This window comes from Oryzias latipes, chromosome 3, assembly GCF_002234675.1.
Source record: "Oryzias latipes chromosome 3, ASM223467v1".
Taxonomy (NCBI): domain Eukaryota; kingdom Metazoa; phylum Chordata; class Actinopteri; order Beloniformes; family Adrianichthyidae; genus Oryzias; species Oryzias latipes.
Window position 1 is genome coordinate 10,048,629 of NC_019861.2, and position 25,315 is coordinate 10,073,943.

General features: G+C 37.5%; 2 protein-coding genes across 2 annotated transcripts in view; one reads left to right on the forward strand and one right to left on the reverse strand.

The window, feature by feature from the left end:
- The window catches only part of cd151 (CD151 molecule (Raph blood group)), a 29,538-nt gene extending 11,557 nt beyond the window's left edge, over nucleotides 1–17,981 (reverse strand). Inside the window, exons 1-4 of the mRNA XM_023952675.1 lie at nucleotides 17,768–17,981; nucleotides 13,265–13,349; nucleotides 10,112–10,303; nucleotides 1,603–1,677 (exon numbers count right to left, since the gene is read on the reverse strand). Coding sequence (XP_023808443.1) covers nucleotides 1,603–1,677; nucleotides 10,112–10,303; nucleotides 13,265–13,348 — 351 coding nt within the window. The 5' untranslated portion in view covers nucleotide 13,349; nucleotides 17,768–17,981. The remainder of the gene's footprint in view (nucleotides 1–1,602; nucleotides 1,678–10,111; nucleotides 10,304–13,264; nucleotides 13,350–17,767) is intronic.
- Nucleotides 17,982–19,503: 1,522 nt separating this feature from the next.
- LOC101162105 (transmembrane protein 138-like) lies at nucleotides 19,504–24,707 on the forward strand. Its single transcript, XM_004066853.4, has 5 exons — nucleotides 19,504–20,071; nucleotides 21,486–22,040; nucleotides 22,151–22,322; nucleotides 23,640–23,715; nucleotides 24,526–24,707. Exons 2-5 carry the CDS (start codon nucleotides 21,913–21,915, stop codon nucleotides 24,636–24,638), a joined length of 489 nt encoding a protein of 162 aa, XP_004066901.1. The 5' UTR covers nucleotides 19,504–20,071; nucleotides 21,486–21,912; the 3' UTR covers nucleotides 24,639–24,707.
- Nucleotides 24,708–25,315: the final 608 nt, after the last annotated feature.

Consider the following 25,315-nt stretch of genomic DNA (forward strand, 5'->3'; position numbering starts at 1 on the left):
AAGTCTGAAAAATTCTTCTTAAACCAGAGAACCACAACGGAGGGGTAAAGGGGCAAATGTCCCTGATCTAGGTTTATTTGTAAAACAAAGTACTAACGTCACACATCCCAACAGTGTTTTAACACTGCATGCTGTCTTTCAGCAAGAAGTTGGTTTCTTTTAATTGCACTTCAATATTTTAAATACGACGGAGTTTTAGGGCCACGGTGAGGAAAAAAAATTCTGGCCAACGTGGCGAGATTAAAGTCGTCAAGTCGACTTTAATCTCGTCATTACGAAAAAAACTCGACACAAAGTTTTGAGAAAAAACTCGTCGTGTCGAGATAAAAGTCGAAATAAAGTTTCGAGATTAAAGTCGCAATGTTGCGCGAGAGAGAAAAAAACTCGTAAATTTACGAGATTATTGTTGAAGTGAGCATACAGAGCAGCAGGTGAACGCCGTGCAGCAGCAGAGCAGACCGACTAAACTTTGTTGAACAGGTGAGCTGAATGTTTATTGATAACGTTCCAAATGTCTGGAGGCTCATTTGATTTATTTACGATTCATTAAAGTTTTATTTATTGATGGTTGGTTTGCAGGATCACTGCAGCCCGATGAGGAAGCCATCGGGTGTCCCTGCAGCTGTTTGCTTGAATCCTTTCTTCCTCCACCAAAGACAAGATCTCTACGTTTGTGTGACGCTTCCGTCTGAGGAGGAGAAGCACTTTTTGCCTTTTTCAACGCTGTAATGCTAATATAACAGACTATTTTCATTCATCTTTGTTTTTTAATGATCAAACGGGTCGCTTCATCTGCAGGAGGGGGCGTATGTAACACTGTTTACTTCCGCATTGGTGATCGGATGACAGATTCATGACGTAATGTGACAGATGAACTTCAGGTTATGTGAATGAAAAGGAGAATAAAGGCTGCAGCGGTCCACTACATCCAAACGTGTCTCTGAGCTCCTTATTTTACATATGAAAGTCTGCTTTACCGACACTGAACCCCGGAGAGACGGCTCCACGGACAGTAATCTGATTTTGAGTCATCAAAGGTTCAGAATCTCTTTGTTTTAAACCTATAATCCGGAACTAAAGCTTCACAAAAGGCTCCACATATTTCATCTTCAAGTTAGGCTCCGATAAACAGACAACTTTGGTGTTTTCTCCTTTTTAATCTATGAATTTTTTCCCCGTAAATTTACGAGTTTTTGGTGGCCATAAAACTCTGTCGTCAACTCTTAAATACAAAGCCACTAGCTCACTAACATTAGCCATAACACTGAATACTCCTGAAAGACTCAGCTTCACTTCTCTCGCGCAACATTGCGACTTTAATCTCGACACGAGTTTTTTCTCAAAACTTTGTGTCGAGTTTTTTCTCGTCATGACGAGATTAAAGTCGACTTGACGACTTTAATCTCTTCATGTTGGCCAGAATTTTTTTCCTCACCGTGGCCCTAAAACTCTGTCGTATTTAAACACTTTGTGAATAGGAAAAGAATTTGTAAAAGGCTTAAAACTACATTTTGCACTCCCATCTAGATCCCTTTGGCTTCTTCATGTGCACTGTTAAATACTGGTCTGAGTTTGGGATTTCAGATACAAAACAATTGTTACCTGCTGGTAATAGATGTAGGCTAAAACACCAGCCAGGACCTCCAACAGGAAAATACACAGCAGCAGGACAAAGTACTGTAGACACAGAGAGAAAAGACAAAATAGAGTTAGTGCAAGTTAATGCTTGTTTGAGCTCAAATATGATGAAAGGACAGTTATATTCAAATAAGCGCTTTCTGTTTTTCTGTAATTAAATACAGAAAAATGGAAACCTCTTGACCCAGTATGAACATTTGGAGATGAATACATGAGGAGCCAAAGCCTCTCTGAGCTGGAAGCTTATTGAACACTAGATTTCTGATTAACAGTTGGTCTCCTGAGCTCACACTTCTACCAATCCATAATAATTCTCAGCACAAGAACTCAATGTGCTGATTGTTTTAGTAGTTGATTTCTTGTTACCTTCTTAATGAAAAAATTTGCTCTGAAGTGGATTTAAAGCATACATTTTATTTAATTAGCCGTTATCAGCATTGGTTTACCTACAGCAGAACTCAAAGTTCTGTTGCCTTAAACTGTAAAAGTCTGTTAAAGCAGAGGAGCATATGCCAGTCTCTTCGCTTTCAGACACAAAAGTGGCTCAAAGTTTATCTTCTGCATGTGATTTATGGTCACACAAATGGGACCGCCAGGGACAATCCACTTTTCATGCAAAAAGAGAAACGGAGCCTCTCTCCGCGGAATGAGAGACCCGCGGAGATTGCGAGACCTCGGCTTAAGATTCCTTCGCCCTTCTGCTATCACAGAAAGAAATTGCGCCGGGTGAAGTGAGCCAGATCTTTGATGTGAAAGCTTGAGCTGATTACATCTGTGAGCAGCTCTGAATGATGAAGAGGCCTGAAAATGGGTTTCTGATGAGTTCAAAAAATAAACCGAAACACCTTCAGTTGTGGATACTTATTAGAAAATAAGCTCAAATAATTAGCATACACTAAATCAGGACAGTAATGTTGCAAACGCACAGCTGTTCTATCTTCTTCAGCTCTATAGATGGCAGAAAACAGAAAACTCTACCTTATACAACCAGTTGTATCATATTTGATACATGCATTTCTTAGACCCCTAGCTCATTAGCATAATCCACATTTTCCTTACAAAGCCATGGTCTATCATAGTATCCTAAAAGTAACTTGATTGAGATGCGATAACTTGCGATATATGAACAAATAGCAAAACAACCAAGAATAATTTCTATTTTATTGCAACAGTTTAAAAAAATTAAACTCCAAATGGCCCTCTTCTACATAGGATGAGAACATCCAACATAAAAGGGCTCCATCCGATTAGTCAAATGCATAAAAGTATTTATCAGATTTGTTAAATACTTCAAACTGCCACAGGATTGTTTTAGCACATTTATTGTAACTATTTATTGCAACTTTCGCCATCTTTTGTGATACGGGAATTGCACAGCTTGATGTGGCCATAACGATAAATCTGCGATATACTGTGCAGGCCTACTGCACGATATGAACAAAACTTGCCATTTGTATACTAGTGATCAATATTACAATGAGGATATGACTTGTGATACGACAACAAATAGCAAAACAAAAAAACTACTAATACATCATTTCCATTTTACTGCAACAGTTTTATTTAAATAAAAGTCAACAAAACTTAAATAAAAGTCAACAAAACTTAAATAATCCTCCAAATTATGCACGTCTACATAAGAAGCAGGAACGTAACATAAAATGACTGTTTGGTCAAAAGCGTAAAAGGCTCCATTTGATTCTTTAAATACTTAAAGCTGCCATGAGTTTAATCACACTGCACGCCATCTTTTATGATATTGCACAGGCTGATATGGCGATGACGATACATTTTTGATTGATTGTGCAAGCCTACAACGCGCTTGCCTTCAAATGTTTAATAATTAATAAGAGGCATTTCCCAGGATTAGAAGTTGCACGTACTTAGTTACAGATGAATCTCTCATAAGCAGGGGAGTCAGAATCCAGGAATTAAAGGCTGGTGTCCAACACTTTTTCCAACCAACCAGCCATTGAAGCTGGTTTTTGGGAAACCAGTGTAGGTACCAAAAGTATTCGATCTGCAGTAACCGTTTGGGGTCCTGTGACTAATGATGACATCACACTACGGTAACACCGCTTGGACAAACTACATAACTACGTAGCGTTGAGATCTGCTAGGGCTCTATATTTTCATTACACATTTCATTTTGTAAAAGTTCTTTTCCCTCATAACTAATAATGCCATTTTGAATTTAAGGAGTGTCTGACATAATTGTTTGTTACACCAAATGTATAACAGGGAGACACATTGGCAATATAAACTTGTTTTTCCAACGTGAGTAAATGAATGACTGTATGAGAAACAATATTTATTTACGGTGTGCAGTCTGGGTTTATTGGGCCAAATGTCAGTTTCTAACAGTTATGATTGCAAAGTTTATATTTCCTTTTTAAAACACATTGAAAGCATTAATATACTAAATACAAAAAAAAAACAGCACATTAATTTTATGTATTACATAATATTATTACCAACAAGAAAACAAAGAATTAGCACTAAAACAAATGCTTAATGTCTTGAATCCAATTTTCTGCTTAACTCGACAGCTGGCCAAGGATGATGTGCTGAAAGGGGAGTTCAAAGAAGTATAAATCTCATTTATAAAATCGCAATCCATGTTTCTCATGAAGAATGGTGTTAGCGCGTCAACCTGCGGATCAATCACCATCTTAAACGTCATCAGACCAACGTACAGCCAATCACATAACGCGGCGTCATCATTAGTCGAAGGACCCCGAACAGTTATTGCAGGGCAATACTGTTGGTGCCTACACCGGCCCTTCAAGGCCTGGACTTTGCCACCCCCGCTCTAAAGGAGTACCGGTACCTCACTTTCTGACGTCTGCAAACTGAATTTTTGCAGTAAATTTAAAGAAAGCCAATTTTTTAAAATCCTTTTGTGGTCTTTTCTTCCTTCTTCTTCATGGCTTTAAAAAAAACTGCACATCAACAGGGCGCGTGCGACACATGCTAAAGCAGCAGTTCATGAGGACTCCCCACATCCAGACTCTCTGAGAGACACAATCCTGATGAAGTCTGTCAGCGGGTTCATCTGCACTACATCAATCTGTTGTTTCTTTCAAGTGCTGCTCTACTGTTCGACTCTGAATAACAGAACTCCCTTTTCTTTACAGAGAGCACATTTATTCTACACATGATGATGCGTTATCTAGGCTTTTTTCTTTCACCGTTAGTATCCTTGCTTCTATTCAGCTCATCATCTGCTTTCCTCCTCTTTTTATATCTTCAATGTATAAAGAGCTGTCTTCTGAAAATACTGTCCATTCAAATAGTGTGAGTTTTACATCCTCAGGGCACACTCATAGCAGGCTTTGGATCGAGCTTAGAAAAGTCATTGTGACTCAATAAATGCTTAGGATTGCTAAAAACACACTCCAATGACAATTATGTTTTTAACATGTTCTTGTTGCATTTTTTTTTGATGGAGGACATATATAAAGAAAATTAAGCTCAAAATTGCATTTCTGAATAATGCTTTAAACAAAACAATGTAAAGCAGGAGCAGACAGGCATATCTGTGACATAGTAAATGCAGTGGGCGGGCCATCACAGGGCTCCAGACTAACTTTTTTCAGTAGGAGCACAGTGGCCCCTAACTGAAAATTTTAGGGGCACAACCAGAAAATTTAGGGGCACATACCGTAAATCAACATGCTAACCAAATCTACTAATTTCCACTGTATTACTAATAAATGCTTTAATAATAGATGCAGAAATTACAATGTGCTGTTTCAAATTCAGTGTCACATTTTATTCTGCACTTTTGAATATGCAACAAGAAGGTAAACTGACATCACCATCGCTGTCATGACAGTACAAATAAGTAAAGAAAACGGATGGAAATGTATCTTTGTGACACCAAATAGGTGTAGCCAAGATGCACAATAAGTGTGTTTGAGATCACCCAGGTGAACTCAACGCTGCGCAGATCACCTGGTGTGTGACATATATTTTTGTTTTTGCTCCAACATCAACTGTCAATCATCACAAAAATATCGCGACAAAGGGATGAGAGCAAGGGGCAAACCTACCCGGACACAGATGGAAACTGAACTGACTGAAAGCTGCCCTACAGACTACAAAACAATGCATTATGGGACATGTGTCCAGATGGTTTTTGTAGTGGAGTGATTAATTAAAATAATTTAAAATACCAATTCATTAAAAAAGGCTATATACATCACAAAACATTAAAATAATCATAACATATATAATAACACAGATCATACTAAAGGGGAGAAGAATATTAAAACTAAATTGAATGTTAAGGACAACTCCATTTTCCTGTTCTCCTCCAGTCTTGCTGCAGATTCGCTTTCATCTCACAGCCCCCCTTGCCTGGTGTCCCCAACGATCCAGGCGAGGTGCTGGTTCATCTCAAACACGTCTATCGTTGCATTTTCCCCACGTATTTTCAGTGTGTCTAAAACTGATGTTGTTTTTGCTCGAGCGTGTTTAAAGTTCAAGCCCCGTTAGCTGTCACGCATGTAGGTGTGGGACATTTATTCTCCTCAGCTGACCCGACTCCCGCGGGAGCGGTGTGCTGCCGTGCATAACCGTTTGATGCGCCGCCGTAACCGTAATCAAAACCTAAACCTTCCTCCGGTACTGTGCGGCCCAGAAAAAAAAACAGCACGGACTGCATGTATTTGGAAAATTACGAGCGAATAAATACGTTCTAAAGGAAAGTAAGGAACTCCTTAATGTGGTCCGGGGAGGGGAGGGGGGCTGTCAGGTTTCCTGCTTTCAAACCCTGTCATTGTCACGCCCCCAAGAGTCATATACCCCACTGTGATTGGTTGGTCAGCTTCGCGCACGACAATGAAAAAGTGTCATTCATACAAACTGGCGGGCTGCAGTAACATTAAACCTTCATATTAAGGCGGGGACCGCAAAATATCATCTTGGGGGCCGCAAATAGCTCGCGGGCCGCGAGTTTGAGACCCCTGCTGTACACTCTGGCACTGGTACACCAGCCGCAGGTCGGAAAAACGAATCAATAGTTCGCTTACCCATAGTTCAGACGCATATATCAGGTTGTGATATTTGTCTCAGTTTCCTTCCCACAGATGTTTACGCGCACTCGATTATCTCTAGGCCCCGCCCCCTCCACGCATTTTAGCCACTCACAGTGGCTTTCCCTACTCTTCTCACACGCAGTGGCCGCCTCACAGACAGGTATCACGCGAGAGTGTACGTGCTCGCGTTTCATGAGTATGTGCGCGAGTGTGTGTGCCTGCCTGCGTCCGTGTGCTTGCGTCTCATTGATTATTTCAGTGATCATTGACGTGCCCCTTCCACGTTTAATGTATAAAAAATACGAAGGGTGGGGGAGGCAAATTTACTGGTAGCACATGTGCGACTGGATGTAAAATTCGGTCGCACACTGTCAAATTTTGGTCGCAAAATGCGACCAATTGCTCGCAGTCTGGAGCCCTGCATCAGCTCCCTGCTCCGCTCCATTCTGATGCTTCCACTTGCAGACAAATAGATCCATGGACGTCTTTGTTTCATCTGAGCTGGTATCAAAGCTGTACTGCTGGATAACTCCGATACTGCTCGCGGATTTTGTTGCTCCACTAATGTTGGGTTGGGGTTGTGAGGGGCTGTAAGCTAGTGGGAGAGCGAGTAAACAAAGGGATGATGGGACATCAGCGGAAGGTTACATCTTCACCATAACTCTCCCCCAAAAGTCAGAAGTGAATTCTGATTAACTCCTGCTGCTCTGCAGAAAATATGTCTTCAAAACGTTACACAGGTTGTCGTTTTTTTGGCTAAAAAGCACATAATCTGAATTAAAAGACCACTGGGAAGACTTTTATAATAGATCCAAATATAGTTAGAGTGGGCCTTTAAATAAGGACTTATCCATTACAATTGGATCACTTAATTCCTCCTCTCTGCTAGTTCCTGAAATTCACTGGGAGTAGAACACAAGAGGTGATTTTTAAGAGCCCAAATGAAGATGCAGATGTGTGTCGTTCTGCATCTGTGTCACTGCTCACATTTCTGCAAAGGCCTCTTTTCAAGTTGTGTTTAACCTATTTTAATTCAGCTAAACAAATCCTGATTTGACTCTAGTTGACAAATCCCGAACAAACGTTAAGGCAGTGTGTGTCTTACTGTTTACAAAGGCTAACATTTCTACATTAAAAATTTGAATGCAAAGACCATTTATCCATTTCCGCTGTGTAAACATTACAACATGTGTGGCATAAGAACAATTTTTAACAAACAATTTCTGACTATTTAGTGCAAAAACAAAACTTTTTTTAAAATCTAAAAGTGTTGTTTTTTTCTAATTAATTATTAAAAAGAAGGCTATCCATGTTCGGTAAATTGATTTTTTTTTCAGTGCCTGCCCATCAGACCCTGGCAGACTCATTATTTTTCCAAAAATGCACCAGATTGAAAAAAAATGTTTTTAATAAATGTTTATTACAAAAGAATTCATCCAGAAACCTTTGTATCCATGTTTTCCCTATAGATAGTTTTTCCCCCATTAAATGTTTTTCCCTAAACGCGTTTTATTTTCCTTAAATTCATTTTTGTCCTGTGTGCGTCACCAGGAAGAGAGGTGAGGTAATAGAATGTTTTTTGTCGAAGCAGGTGTGCATGGCAGTTTTGTGCTCCAGTGATTGCCATCACCTTGTAATTAAAGTCAATGTCAGAAGGTTCAACAAGCAGATAAGATAAAACGTCATTAATCCCAAAGGGCAAGGGTGGCAGACACATTCCTCAGCTTCCCTGCAGTATTTTGCAGCTGTAATCCTGGAATTAGGCAGATGCAGATGCCCTTTAATTGAGAGGGAAATGTTGTTAGACTTTTACTTCTAAAATGTTAAACCAAACAAAGAATCAGGGGTTAAAGAGATTAAAGAGGCAAATTACCTGCTGGGACGAAGGGCAAACACGCACCTATTATTTTGTTAGACGAGACTGAGGAAACAGTGATTTATGGAGAACAAGGACATTCTTTCTTTGTAAAGGATCAAATACTTTCAGCGTCTGCTTCTTTTTCGTTCGTTTTTCTTGTTTTGTTTGACTTTTCTTCGCGTTTATGCAATTTACGCCTCAAAAGAAAGTCAAATGAGCAGTAAGAATGTTATTAATGACCAAGATGTTATCGTTATTTAGTAGGTGGTTTTTAAATATTAAAAAGTGTCCAACTGCTTTATAATTTCTCGTCTCTGCTACTTTTACATGCAAAAATGATTCAATATTTTATTTTACTCTAGAGATTTTAAAGGAGGACCAGGATCAAGAAAATCAAGCCATTGATTTAGCTAATTACAGTCCGGACAGAATCTTTCCTCTGTTTTTTTATTGCTTTTTTTTTTAAATCTCAGTATAATCTTTGTTTTTCCTGCATTCTGTCTTGTTAATTTGAGGAGTGACGAGCAGCGAGCTGAGTTAAAAAAAATCTCCTGTGTTTGAGTTTTATTTTTGTTAGAATTCAGTTCTCTTTACAAAGACCCACTCCCATCATGTTTTGAGGAATTTTTCTCCGATATCCCATCAGCCCTTTGTTTACCCTCTCTCCCGCTGGCTTACAGCCCCCACAACAGCAGTTTGGATCCAGATTCCAGCTCAGACAAGGAAAACAAAGACGTTCCATTTGTCTATTTGTCTGCAAGCGGATGCATCAGAATGAAGCGGAGGCGTTGGCCCTCCCATTTCAGTTGCTGCGTCACAACTGAGAGCTTTTTCAAACAGCTGGTTTTCATCTGCTCTCTAATCATCCCCATTTGAAGAACAAAATACTCCGAAAAGCTGTTTTCATCAGAAATGATTTTATAAATGTCCTCCATCATGAGAAAAATGCTACAAAAACATCTTAAATACATGAATGTCTTTGGAGTGGTTTAAAGTTATTCAATCTAATTAAATGGTGCAAAAAGATTGTAAATATACTTCCTTTGTTTACATGGTGATCCACCACAGACCTTAACTTAAATAAAAATAATTATAATAACACTAACATGTATTTTTAAATAGTTAAATAATTATAGCTTTTCTAAATCAGCTGGAAAAAGGTGTTTTGTGTTGAAAACAGGAATTAGTAGAGGAAATGATAGACTTTAGGCCTTTGTGCCTGTTGCTCACTGATAACACAACTCTAAATGTTATTTGACTCAAGGAAAAATATTAAAGATACCTAAGACACAACATTTCATACATATTTCATATTAAGAAAACCATGATTGTTTGCAAGAATATCAAAGTTTTTATTCTTAAAGGTGAGGATTATATCTGTCTTTTGTTAAAACACTTTTCCTCTACAAAGTGTCTTAAGTAAGCATCCTTTTTAAAATACATTCTGTTAACCAGGGCAGGAAAAATGTGCAAATGTCAGTAGGTTGAAAAAAAAACAACATAAATGTCAGTTTCCAGCCCTTTAAGACGCTTTTGATATCTTTTATCTGTCCACCTTGATGTGATCTCTTACCACTCGAAGAAGCCTTCTCTGCTCCTTGAAAGTGGCACAGCAGCCGAGCACGCCCGTTACCATGACGATGGCTCCGGCGAGGACCAGTATGTAGGCAGATGCAGCATAGGTCTTGGAGGGGAGAAGGCTAATGTAGTCGCTCTTCTCCAGCAAGGTCCAAACGCCCACCCCCATCACAACAACCCCTGCCAACTGGAAGAGAAAGCGCGCCGTCAAACTCGGCTTTCTGCCGCCGCCGCCGCCTGGACAAACATCACAACTAAAACTCTGCTGTAGTCCAAATATTTACAGAGTTTTAATTCTTAATTAGATGCATCAATTTGAGGGGAGCAAAGTAGGAATCTGAAAAGAATTTCCCTTGATAGCTATAAGGAAACATTCTACTCTTTTTCAGGATGCCATTTAATACAATGATCATTTCCAAACAGCACTTTTATAACGTTATTTGTTTCCCTGTATAATGTCCATATTTCTTTAAGAGAGAAGAGCAGCAATCAGTTCAAAAGAAAAAAAACATAAATATTGATTGTTTTTACAATTCAAAGCTTTATTTAGAATTCACAAGATTTTCCACACAAGTAAAAAAAAAAATTATGAAAAATTATTTTTAGTATCACAAATGCTCATTTGAACTCTGCAGAAATGCAAATAGTCTCATAAGACTACACAAAAACATTCTTACTTTAGTGCCATGTAGAGGCATAAATAGGTTAAAAAAAAATCAGAGCCTGTTGGATTACAGCATTTGCCAAACTAACTTAAGAGACATTTGATCAAAATATTAATTCATTAATCAAGTTTAAAAATGTTAAACAGAAGTGAACTGAAGATATACTTCTGCTTAGACATTAATAATCTTATTTATAGTGGTTATTTTTTGTGTTAGGCTAAATTTGTCAGTAAAGTTAAATAGTGATAAAAGCCAAATTTAACCGTTTCTTTACACAATCTGAAATTAATATTCACTGAAAACTGCAGTACTCAAAATGATATCAAAAATCAGTCAGTCAACAGGCTTTAAAAATGGTTTAATTTTATGGAAAAAAGTGGCATAAACATATTTTTTCTCTATAAAATTGATTGGACAAATAAATAGGGGGGAAAAAAACACCACCAAATGTCTTCTACTTGATTATAAAATGGGCAACAAATCTGTGCTTGTAAGACATGGTAAAAAATAAATGAAAAAAAATAACTGGATTTAATTTGGTCTGAAATATTTACTGTGGCATCTGGCACTGCAGTTTGCAGTTTCTGCCTGCCAACTAGACCAGAGATCTTTGCTGGCAAACATATGATTATGAAATGTGGCGAAAGCTGTGAGGGTGAGATCACACTGAGAACGAGTGAGAATCACAAGCCTTCACTGACGCTGGAGTAAAAACACCTACGTTTAATTAACATTTCTGACACACATCCAAAAGCTAGCAGCAGGTATTTATAGCATCACATTCTTCACTCTGGAAATAGATGTCTTGAATAAATGCATGCAAAAGCTGGTTTAGTCTATAAACCAGAGAAGCAGGCGCCTGGCTACATCCTGAATGAAGGACTTTACTGCTGCTGGTTGCACGATTTCTTTTTTTTTTTTTCATTGACGTAACCGCAAAAAGACGAAGGCTGAAGCCGAATTTATTCCCTACCTGTACAGCTCCTCACTCTTGCATTTGGAGCTTTAGTGGAGTCTTAACTTCTTTTTTAACCCTTGTGCTAATCTATGACCCCACCCTTAAATTGATGTGTTCTCCCTACCATGACAAAGGTGGATAAAAGTGGAAAGATGTCATTTAATCCATGGACACCAGTGAGGTTCACAAATCATTGAAGAAAAAAGGTTCAGCGCACTGTCTAGTGGGTCTAGATGACCCAACTCCCAATGTTAAAGTGCCTAGGCTAGCACAAGGGTTAAAAGAAAGGAGGCGTAGCAACTTATAGTTGGGTAACCCTCCACTGGTAGGAGGATCCAGATTGCACTTAACTCGGACGAGAAACGCATCTCTTCACGTTCTGTTCTCTGAAGCACACATGTATGGGAAGACTTTGTTTTTGCATGACTTTTTACGGTTATAAAAACTGATGTTATGCGTTTTCTGAGTGTTGGCAGCAACGCGCTAACGGAGATGCAGCTATTGATGAGGTCATCGATTGGACACAGTTTTTCAGTATCTTTCTGCTTGGAGGGCTAAATGTAGGGGTAGGGAGAAGCCGTAGGGAATGAATTCATATTTGGCCCACATCTTGACCAATCAAAGAAAATACAATGTGAATTCAAATTAACTGTTGTTTTGTTTATATTTAGATTGCAGTTACAGTTAGGCATGGGCGATATATTGATGCCAGTATCGACATTGGCCGATAATTGCACAATTGGAATTTACTGGCATTAGTCCAAAATTTTTAAAAATCTGCCGACATTGTTCTGTGTTTTCAGAAACCCTATTTTTTAAATGTATACGTGTTTCTAATAGATTGGGAAGCTTGTGTTTATGGTCATTGTCAGTAATTGACTGTTTTTCTCACCTACTTCACTCTTACATTGCATGTTGTTTAAGCATTTGCTACAACCTGTTGCCCACAGCATATACATAATTAAAAAAGGAAAGAAAACTTTCACTCTACGGGCTCGGCCTAAAATTCTGTTCGCTCCACCTGCATGCCCCTACAGGTTTGCTCTGCAGGTTTTTGGAGTGCAGACAGAATGTATTCATCCGTACGGACAGTTCTGCCTATATGACGACGCAGCAATGATCTGGCCAGTGGTTTTAACACACAGATCTCATACCGCTGCATGTTTACCCAACAACTATAAAAAGGTAGAAAATAGATTCCGACGCGATTGGATCTCCCTGCTCAAACTAAGTTTACATTGGATGTATTCACATACATTTAAGCGATAAAGTTCCAGTTAAGAAACATTAGCCCCATTGCAGCTGTGTTGCAATAAAGCCTTAACTTTGTGCCGTCATCGTTCCACGTCCCCTCCCTGTCATTTATCATGCAGACCCCATCCCCACCCCTGGAGTCTCGCTAAAGTCTCACTCTTGAGAGCATACAGAATTACACCACTGCAAACAAAGTTACTGTGAGTTATCTTTTTTTTTTTACATTATTATTATTTTCTGTGTGATCAGAACTTCCAAAATAGAAACTTACCCAAAAGAAAAAGTTGAAGGTAAACAGGAGGTACTTCAGGCAGATGGTTCCACATGTTTGTTTTTTTTCCTCGTAAACTCCCATGCTGGGGAAAAAAGAGCCTACCGTCAGTGGGTTTACATACAGTATCTCTGTATAGTTCTCAAGTCACTGATGCCTACAAGTAAACATGTTTTCAATGTGGAAAAGTTTTACTGTTAGTACACAAAGTGGTATTTGTTGACCAGTAAAATGACCATGAAGACATTGGCAACATTTAGAAAAGTTTGGAAAAACAAATTTAACTTTTTTTTTTTTTTTTTAATGTTTTCATTCATACAAACATGCACCAGTGTTACGACGAACAAAGATCCGTCTACATATAAAACCAGCAGAGTACACATAGAGCACTCCCTGTAGACTCAGCTAACCTTCAGTGCTAAACACAATAAGAAAAAGGTTTGAGATACACAAATTGTGGCATCCTGGAAACTGATAATGAAAAATTGAAGGGAAAAAAATAGAAACAAAACTAGAAAACATTGACAGTAGGAAATGCACCAACGCTGCTCAAATAGAAATGTTCAGTGTTGCTTTAAGTGCCTCAAACAACTAATGCAATGTTCATGTGATGCCTCTCTTTTACAGTAAACAGATTTTTAACCCTTGTGCTATCATGTGGAGTCAAAATGACCCCACCCTTACATTGACATGGTCTCCCTACCCTGACAAAGGTGAATAAAGGTGAAGAGGATTTCATGTAATCCATGGACACCAATGAAGATCACAAATCATTGAAGAAAAAAAGGTTCAGCGCACTGTCTAGTGGGTCTAGATGACCCAACTCCCAATGTTAAAAGACCTCTGATAGCACAAGGGTTAGGGTAGTCCTAATTAGTTTTTGTAAGAAAAATGTTGTGTTCTCCAAGTCACTTTTGGAGTTTAAAATGGAACACTGGTGAAAAAGGGTGTTGAATGGCTTAACCCTTTAACATTGAAGCTCGGGCGTCTTTATTCTTTTGACTATCTCAACTCTTCAACCGTAAACACAGTCAACATAAATCAGCTGATTCTGTCCTAGAGAAAAGCGGATTTTCTCCATAATGTACCACTTTGTTAGTGTGGGTGCAAGGCAGCTATTCCCCCCATCAGAATCACCTGATTCACGCTGATCGCGTTAACGGTCAGAGTTATGGTATGTCCAAGAGCGTGTATATTGTAGGTGTTGCTGAAGACATCTCCTGTGATAAAGGATTAAGTCTTACCTGCAGGAGGTACATTAGCACATTTACTCTGGAAACCACGGTCTTCCAGTCAGTAATATGATATGACAAGTCTCATGACGTAAGCAACATGTCTAAGATGTTAGGTCCTCCAGACAGAAATTAACCAAATAAAAAAGTTCCTCTCAATAATTTCAGTTCTGAGCAGACATTAGTCAAGATCTCCCAAATGATTCATTACATTTCATTCTATTCAAAACCGCATACAGGTTTCATTAAACTGGAGGCAAAGTGACGTCAATAGTTACGCCAAGGGCACAATGAAGGCAAAATCTGGGATTTGAACCACCAATCAGTTGATTTCCATTTTGAAAAAAGGGGCGATAAAGATATTACACATAATGATAATAACATACAAAGAGTAAAACAAAACTTGCCTAAGAGGTGAAAGAAAAAAAAAATCAAAAAAGCAGATTAATCCTAAGGTACTACAGTTAAAAAAGTGTATCAAATGTATTTGATTTTTCTTTTTCTCATTTTTTGTTTGATGTTTTTTGTGTGCATGTTTTGGGTTTAGGGACAAAGGTTAACGTGTAACCATGACATCAGTGATGTAGGCAAAATCTGTGCGCTGAGTAATTACCTGTGTCTAAAAGACCAATGACTACACGCTGAGCAAGACTTTACAGACTGCCAAAGGCTATATTGTCTAAGCAGCTCTGTCTCAGCCGTCTGCTGCAAAAACCCAATACATGAAAAAGTGAAATGCTTTTCTTAAAAAATCAAATTAACTTTTACTTGACAGTTGATGAAAAAAAAAGACTTTCAGGTTTTTTGTTTAAATAAAGGTAGACAGGAATTAAAACACGTAAATTAAAAGTTTTGTCACAGTTTTTTATTTATAGAACCCAACATATAAAAAGCCCTTGGTCCTTGTGTTAACTGTGTTCTATAAGTGTTTCCCCCTCCACAGCTTTCATGGATAATTTGCCAGTCAAGCCCAGACTTGCATTCTTCTGGCTGACTCCTTCTAAAGCTCCCAATTCTTCCTTTTTGCACTCTTCTTCATACTCTGTTGTCAGTTTAGAAGTGGGTGCTCGGTTGAGTCTGGACTTTGTCTACCAGCCTTCTGTTGTACTGAGCATTTTTAGTGTGTTCCTGTTAATTAAACCCAAACAAGATCCAAATTCCAACCGTCTTCCATTTGCCAAAGCCTCAAAAACAAACAATAAAAAGCTGAGTCAAGACAAGGAGTATCGGTCTGTTAGCTTCCAAGCTTTACTTCCAACCCAAAAAAGTATTTGAAGAAAGACAGTGTTTGAGTTTCATACTGAGACGGACAAATGTGGATACTACCATCATGGCTTTGATCAGGGGTGTTGTCTCTGGTTAGTGGCAAATTAAATGTTTCAACAGTATTGACTGTATATAAGAACAGGACTGAGTGACCCCTCCCCCATATAGTTCCAAAATCCCATTGACTTCTTTCGAGAAACAAACAGCTAGTACACAGTCATTATATTTTTCATAATAACCAGTCTTGCTCTGATGCCGTTCTTTAGCATAGTCTAATTTTTTTCATATTTTTTCAGAAGTGCAAGTCATTCATGTCATAAACTAATCAGGCGATTCAATAACAGTATGTGGTCTCATGTCAAACGTTCAAAATGTTTGATTGACAAAGGCTGTGTCCAAATTCCATCACTACTTAATACTTGGCAGGCTATTCAGATTAAATGTCACTATTTAGTACGTGTGTCATTTTGTAGAGCTGTCTGAATCCATAATACCAAAACCCAGTGCTCTAGAAAGTCTCTGGAAACACTAGTGTATATAAAAAATATAGACATTCTTCTGACTGTTTTCAAAAATACCTTATTTTTGAAATGTTTACTTGTTCCTAATAGACTGACTGTTTTCAGGTAGATGTTATTTTTGATAAAGATACATGTTCTTCCTAATAGATCCCTGGCAATGGGGAGCTTATGGTTTACAGTTATGTCTGAAATTCAATAAATGGTCAGAATGCTTTCAAATAAATGTATATGAAAGTTTTAAAGTGATACTTGATCCCATGAGATCCTTTGCTGTATGTTAAAAAGGTCAAGTACAATGTTATTGTCCAGTAATAGAAAAGTTGTGCATCTCTAATTTAAAAACAAAAGGGCAATCTAAACTTCGTGTTACTGGAGACACTGAAGTATTGGCAAACATCGGCCACAGTTAGCTGGAAGTTGGAAGCTGGAAGTAAGCCATTTTCTATGGGTGACTGCACATTCACTCGGTCCAGTTCACTTATACAGTCAATAGAAGATAAAATAATGACTATAGTACATACTCCAGAAAAAAAATGTGTGCGATAAGCAAGGAGTTTTGCTATAATGGTGAAAAAATTACACAGAAGCCCAAAATGTCAAGTAAAAATGGTAACAATTTGCTTGTACAATTACAGCAGAAAAAAAATGTTTTTCCAATTTAAAAATAACAAAAAGTGGCATTTCAAATGCAAAATGTTCACAAGATGTCAGGTATTCATTCTGCTGGAGAAGCAAAGTTAATGGCTGGCAAAAAATAAAGAATTTTTTCTGTTTAGCTAAAGAACTAAATCACAAATGTATAAAATATGTCTCAATATTGTACAGTACAAGTGTTTGTTTAAATCGTCTATGGTAAGAATTAATCTTTGTTACGTTTGGTAATTATTTTTCTCTCTACATGTTCTTCAAAGTTCCGGAAATTATCAAAAGTTTTTTTTTTTTTTTTTTTTTTTTGTAAAGTAAGGCACATGTTCAGATAATGGTAATACTTAGTTTACTTTTTTATTTTAAAGGTTGTCCACTAAAGACCCTTAACTTTTGTATTGTTTTCTATCAATCAACTGTAGAATCAACAACTCGTGTGGAATAATATTTTCTCTGAAATCCCTTCATATTTTCGAGGGGGGAAAAGCAAATCTATACATATTAATTAAAAAGAACTGTCGTGCTGCCAGGTATTATCGAAAACGCTTTTATTTTTCATGACGAGCACAAAGTACAACTGAACAAAAATGCCTTTCGTCTTCTCGAAGATTTCAAAAGTGAGCTGGCGCAAAAGTATTTTAAAGTGACCAGAAATAAGTCGTGTTCTAACTCAAGGTTTCGTTTAAGAAATTTTGTACAGTTTTACAGTTTAAGCGTCAGAAATCACACTGCTGGCGGTTCTAAACACTGATTTCCTCGGCTGAGAACGCCGCAGACACAGCCAGCCACACCGCAGTCTGAGCTAATGCCGACCGCTGCACACTTCCGGTTACGCTTACCTGCTGCTGATTCTTGTCGCTTTTATCGCTTCAGATACGGAAATGTATCGGTAAATCTTCTAACGTGTTTCTAAATGTGGACTGTTAACATCCCACTGGAGGCTAGCTACAAGCCGCTGTGAGGAGCAAGTGAAAGCGCAGGGCTGACGAACTACACTGGGGCTGGATTAGAGCAGCAGCTGCTGACTCCACCCCGCACCCCGGGCCACCTCACTGGCGTCTCAGTTTTCAAGCAACGGGGGGACGAAGGAGGGGAAACCCTCACGTGTTTTAACGGAGAAGAACAAAAATGGAGACGCACAACTAAAACACTGGACCATGAGTGACAGTTTTATTAGGGGCCACAGAATAAGCGGTTTTTAAGTAGAAAATGAGAAAGCATTTTAAAGCATTGATTTTTCATTTTAATTTTGAGTCATTTGATGCAGTTAAATTTTGAAAATGAAAAAGCATTTCTGTTTATCCATTTTAATCGTCAAATTAGACATTTCTTAATGAATTTTGCTACCAGAGAACTTTTTGAAAATGAAACGTAAAATACCATTTTCATTATAATTTTAAACAAGTGACAGAATAAGCGGTGTTGAAGAAGAGAATTAAAAAAAAAAACATTTGACAGATTGCTTTTTCAGTTTAATTTTGAGTCAAAAAATGCAGCTTTATTTTGAAAATAAAAAAACATTCCTGGAATTGACTTTTATTTTTGATTATGCTACAGAATCGCTTCCATAGCAGGCAACATAGAATCATAAAATGAGCAATGTTGGAAAAGCTGCAAGTAAAAGGCCTAGTGAGCATGTGAGCACTACTAAACTGCTTTAAAATCTTTCTTTTAAATCTTATATTCAGCTTTATAACAAATATATGCAACTCAATAACACTTTTCCTGCCTTTGCTTTTTTAAGCACACAACTAGAAAGTCAATTGATGTCTGAGCTGCTCTATTTCCGACCCAATATAGCAAATGGCTTTTAGGAGGGATATAATAAAAATGTGCTGCCACAATGTACAGTGTTCAGTGGCGGGCGCTAGAACATTTAAAATGGGGGGGGGGGGGGGGAGCAGAAGACTTTTGAAGGGTGACAAATTAGAACAGCAAATGAAAGTATCAAAAATATGCATTTCAAGCAGTTTAATTATTGTTATTGATATTAATATTATATTAATATTTAAAAAAGCAGTTCTTTTAGCTGAGGTGATATTAATGGTGTAAAGCTGTAGCAAAATAATTTGAAGAAATTCTTGAAAAGATAAATATGCACCTCTGACATGAAATTCATGCACGATAAAAAATCAAATATATCCACATATTGAACCTTCACAACAACAGGAACAAAATATTTTCAGATGTTCAAATACTCTCTTAAAGAAGCATGTACTGATGATTTCCTAATCTTTATCAATAGTGATGCTGTTGTTGACTCAAAAAACTTGGGGACAAAGTTTTTTGCTGGGGGGAAGCTGCCTCTCAACAACATTAATCATTATAAGAGGGCTACAGAAATTTTGTTTTAGATATATTTTTAAAAGAGATTAAATATTTTTTTTTAAAAATATACAAATTTAACATTCTTGGGTCTGATGGAGTATTGAAAATTATAAAAATCATCGCAAAAAACTGGCAGTTTTCTGGAAGTTCAAAATGTTACACTTTTTTTAGCAGCTCAAATTCAATAAATTAACTTTGGCATGGAACAAACCAAGACATAGAATCGTCATTGTTTTGAATTTATTCCATGGTACCAAGCACACAATTGGAACAGTTGAAGCCACTCCTTCCAGAGACTTGATCAAAATGTTTTCTTTTTCAGGTAATTTGAATTATATGATTTTTCTTTAGACAAGGCAGTATTGCTGGTTTGGTTGTGTTTTCCCTTGTGAATGTGTGATGATACAGAGTGGCCACTAGATGACAATAGATTCTGTGCTCCTCAACTGGGTTTATCTTTCCCAGGAGCATTACCGTAATCTGGATTGGTGATTAGACTGAGAAAGCCACAGGCATCGAGTAAGAAAGCAAGTGTTTAAGGCACAACTAATTCGAAATTTTCTCTTACCATTAGGCAAAACGTGAACATAAAGAATTAGGCAGGATTGAAACCCTGCAGTCCTCAGCAGTTCTAAACAAACACAGCCAGAGCTTCATGGGTATGATCACAAATCTCTTGCCTGTCTATTAGAAGGGTGAGAAGATAAGAGCGGTTAGAGGGACGACAGCTGTCAGTCTGCTGCACAATATGCTTGCTGCCTATGGATAACTGTGAAGGACACCCTTTCTTCTGCTTTGGAAAGTTATCTTCACAGGTTTGTGCTTTAGCTTTTAACCTATAACCCTTCGTTCGAATGCTGCTTAAAGCAAAAAAGATGTTTGCTCGTTTCTATGAAGATTCAGTAGATAAGACTCAAGACCTACAAGTTGGGAGAGGATAAACAACAACAAGGGCATTGGAAGTCAATATAAAAGTAAAAAATGTAATACATTTTTGTTAATCAAGTTTTAAAAAAAAGTCAAATATGATGTTCTGTTTCTTTTGTTTTTTACTAAAAAACCTCAAAAAAGAAATTTTACCTAGACTTTTTATTATTTTGTATATATCCAGATTTTTACTACCAGTTTTGTTGACAAGAAGGAGGTAGGCCAGTTGGGCCTTGATGTTTCACGACAGACAGATTTGGAAAATAGCTAGGCTGCAGGTTGTTGGTCCCGTGCTTAGAAGGAGCACTAATCTTCCTCACACCTGCCACAGTCGTGCTAAGCTATAAATACAGGGATCATTAAAGGATCCACCAGGTGTCAGTGTAAGAGATTGTACAGGCTCACTAGACAAGTGAAACTAAAGTCACTCATCAAACTTTATGCAGACTCAGGATTCTCAGATCCTGAGCACTACGAATGGGCCATGTTGGCTCTGATCTGAACAAAATCAAGTTTTCAAAAGAGGACGTTGTGTTTTCTCATGGTGGAGAAACAAATTTGCATAGTTGTGGGGGTGCAACGATTAGTCAACTTAATCATTGAATCGATTTCTATTCCTACAATTCAACCAGATCCATTTGTCGGAGGCAAATTCGAATGAAATTGACCTATACAAATAGAAAATTGTTTCAAAATGACATAAATCCACTATATCAATATTGGAAAACACCGTTTGGATTGTTTTTTTACTTTACTTACTTTACTTTACTTTTACTTTTTTACACACAAGTGAAGACAGCAAAAACTGATCAGTCCATCATTCCAGTCAATGTGTGGAAACAATTTGAATTTAGCAAAGACATGTGACCAAATAGTGTAGTAGAATGTTCTAATAATGTTCCATTTGGATTATTTTTGATTAGAAAAAAACAACAATGACCTTTAAGAAACTAAAATATGAATGGATTTTTCATACATTATTGTTTACTTGTACACATAATCAATTTACACTTGACTATCTTGCAAGAAATAGAAGGAAACAGGAAAACCTTACCTGCGTTGTTCAGTACCAGTTATTTCTCTCTGAGTCACACTGGTTGAAGTTTTGGTTAAAGATGTCCTGGATTGATTTTAGGTCAGTGAATCGAAATGAATGGAATCTTTGTTAAAACAAATCCTTACACCTCTACTTCTTTGGGTAAAGAAATCAAAAAGACCCAAAAGTGAAGAAAAAAACATTCAAGGTTTTTTTTTACAGAAGTAATTGGTGTCACATAATACTTATTTCTTGTCTCTTTGCAGGATTTCAGCTGTATTCTGTCCAAAAGCAGTTCCTCCAGTTTTGATATGAAAGTCCTAGAAAACCTGTCCTGGTGGATCTGTGCCACAGTCTGCTGTTGATTCTGATCATGAGGGAGCAACAAAAACCATCAGTGATATGTTAATACCACGGACGTTTTGGAAGCTCAATACTGTTTTTTTTTCTCCCTTTGGGGGACGCCGGTCTCCCTTGAGTGAGCAGGATTCATGTGAGGTACAGGAAATGCACTAGCCTCATACTGGCCTGCTCCAAACTCTGAAAAAGATCTGAATGCTCCAATAAGACTGACAGTGTTGAGCCTGTGCTGCACAGGCGGATGTTTCTGTGTTGTGAGCGGCAAAGAAAAGCGCAGCCTTGGATCCGCAGTGGAACCACAGTCCGCCCGGGTACCCAGCCTTTGGGCCGGAGATGCTCCAAACCAGCAATTACTCCCTGGTTTTATTCATTCAGCTTAGCCTGCTCTCATTTGACCTTTTCGTCAACTCCTTCAGCGAACTTCTGAGGAACGAGCCGGCAGTCCAGTTGGTGCTTTTCATGTAAGTCATGTTGAATTTGTTAAATGAGTTTTACGAACCAAAGCGAACAAGATGATCAGGCGTTATTGTTAAAGCGTTTTGTTGTTCTGTTCTTCTTTTTGTTCAAACAGCATCCAAGACATTTCCATCTTGTTCAACATGATCATCGTCCTGTTGATGCTCTTCAACACTTACGTGTTCCAGGTTGGCTTGGTCGCCATTCTACTGGAACGCTTCAGAGCCCTTATACTGCTCTCTGCCCTTTACCTGACCTTCAGCATCATACTCCATTCTTGGCTTATGGTATAAAAGTTCAAACATTTATAAAACTATTATTAAGTGCTTTTATGCACCCTATGCTTACTATTCCAAATGCCATTTTGGTTTTTCTTCTTTAAAAAAACTTTGGATATTTTTGTGTTAAACTACGTTCACAGTGGGCTTGCAAACATGCATTTGAGTTACCACTTTTATGTATGCGTGTGTATATGCAGAGTTCAGGCTGCCGCTTTCAAAACCCAGTACAAAATGCCTGGCGATTGAGTGTGCGTCAAAAGTTAAACCAGTTGAACTTTGACCAATTAGTCTTTTTCAAAACATGGAAGTGTCAACCGTTTGAAAATTGATCACGAAGGAGAAATAACTAACTGTATTTTCTGGAGCAGAATTTACAAGGTATGCACCGCGTTAACATTTCACACCAAGCCTCTTCCAACTGTTGGTACATAAACTAGTATTGGGTAGCTTCAGATCTTTTTATACCCCAAACGTTAAAAGCCAGTTCAAACACATATGATCAGCACATTCTTGAACCTGGTGTGTACGTAGACTACACCAAGGGTCTGCAACCTTTCTTATTGACCAAAACCTAAGAAGAGCTGCAAAGTCCCAACTCAATATTTAAAAGACAAACAAACAAACAAACAAACAAACAAACAAACAAACAAACAAACGTGCTTTTATGGCCATAATGCCATTCATTTATAAAATGTAGCTTCTAAATATCTAAAACAACGGAACTGTAGTGAAAAAGTTAGATGTTTTTCTATATAAAACAATTTTCCCTTCTTTTATTTTTTCTGCACATCAAATTCCTTTCAAAATAAAATACTTGATTCTCCTGCTGCAGCAGATTTACTTGAAAGAAAAGGCAAAAAACTGAGTCAGTGATTGCTAAAAATAACAACCTTATTCTAATAACAAACCACTCTGACTGCAGATTTAAGCTTTTAGCATCATTTTACTAACGTGCTAAAAATCTAAACTGTGAGGAAACTGGAGATTCTAAACAGGACTGTAAAATAGGTAATTAGGTTCGTTCCCCTTCAGCTTCCTGCACACAGAAATGAATGAATAAGACTCAGAGACAGTTACTTAGCTTTTGTGGAGGTTTTACTTCGTACAAACACGAAGGGGACAGACAGATGAACATGGTGCATTCATTTACTAACATGCTAAAAATCTAAACATAAATGGAAACTTGACTAAAACAAGTTAACCAAAAACTATAAACCCATTCTATATGTGAACTGTTAGCATTGAAAGCCAAAGATCAATGCTAATAAAGAGGAAAATAGGTTTAGTAGAAAATAAATGTCTTGCTTTTCTTATTATCTTTAGAACCTGCGCTGGCTCAACATGAACGTATTTATTTGGACGGATGGTCTTCAGGTTCTGTTTGTGCTGCAAAGATCTGGTAAGATGGCTTTTTTATTTCCCCTTTTCAAATGAATCTGCAGTCACTTTGAAGGGTCATTCTAAACTCAGTGTGTTGTAACAGAAGACACAGTAAATGTCCGTCAGCTGATTTATGTTACAGCTTTGACGTATTCGTATGAGTGCATAAAAAATATCTAGTTCATTTTCAACAGGACTGAAGGATTGATAACTGTTTCAGAATGAGTTTCGATCACTGGGCATCATTTTTGAAAAGAGGATAATTGATTTATTTGCTTTGCTGAGGTATTGCCCCTTTTGTTTTGAGAATTTTATTTTTTAACTGTGGGATTTTTTTTTCCTTTTTGAAAGAATAAGACTGTTTTTTTTTCCTCTCCGCCAAGTGTGTGAGTGTGTCTTCATACTATAAGCCTATTAGTGGATAAAAGATGTATTGCATGGTGTTGTCTGCAGAAGATCCTTGTCTGGGATAATACTTAAGTCACCTCTTACCTGCCCCAAAGATTTGTTTTCTTTACCAAGGAGCTGTGCAGACACTTTCCTTTTGATTTATTATTCAATGTATGATATATGTATGATTTATTTTGTCATGTAGAATTTCCTTTAATGTTAAGTCAAATTTGATTACCCAAATTTTAAAGTCATGTGGCTGGGTTTAAATATTCATTTATCCTGCAAACACGTCATAATTGCAATGGTAATATGTGAAAAAGTGAAAAACACTAACCACATTTTTTTAGACGTTTTATTAGATGAAAATAGTTGAAAATGTAAGAAAAATGATACAAAGCTGATCATTTTGTGTGATTATTTGTGTCCCTTTCTGTAGCCTCTGTGTTGTACTTCTACCTGTACAAGAGAACCTCTGAGTATCTGGGTGATCCTCGCCTCTATGAAGATTCCCTGTGGCTCCGAGACGCCTTTGCCCGGATCAGGCAGTGAACTTTTTGCAGAAATTCTTTTTTTTTCATGGGTTGAAACCGTTTAAAAAATGACTAGGTCCATTTTTTTTTAGGTGTAATGACATCTAAAGCAGGCTTTTGTATTTGATCTTCTCTAAATTGATGCCAAAAATCAGGTCAGTGTTACCTATGGGGAAACGGTTTTCCACTTGCAAAGAAAAAAACACAAATGTTTCATGGGCTGATTGCATTCTGGGTTTTTTTCATGGCAGACCTGATTGTGCCAAAATGTAGGAAATACATAAAAAGCATTTTTTTTCCCTGAATGAAATGTACAAGTCAGAAAAATTACATTGAGTATTTTGAAACCACTTTCTAAAAAGCTCCTGACTTACTTTTGACCTTCATTTGAAGCACATTCATTGGATAAATCTATGAATTCCCTGATATTATGTGTAGTTTTTGAATGTCAATTAAATATCATTGAGGCTTATCAAGGACTCAACTTACAGTAAAATTCAAGTTTACAAGTAATAAACATTTTTATCAAAGCATTACCAAACATTACAACGCCTTAATAATGTGCTTTATGCTTCATAATTTCATATACAGTTCTGCAGATCTTTTGGGCATGTATTTTTCCCCTTTTTTGTTGTTGCAGTAGCTTTTTGTAAAAACAATAAATAAAAAAATCCTGCTATCTGAATAAGTTTGAGG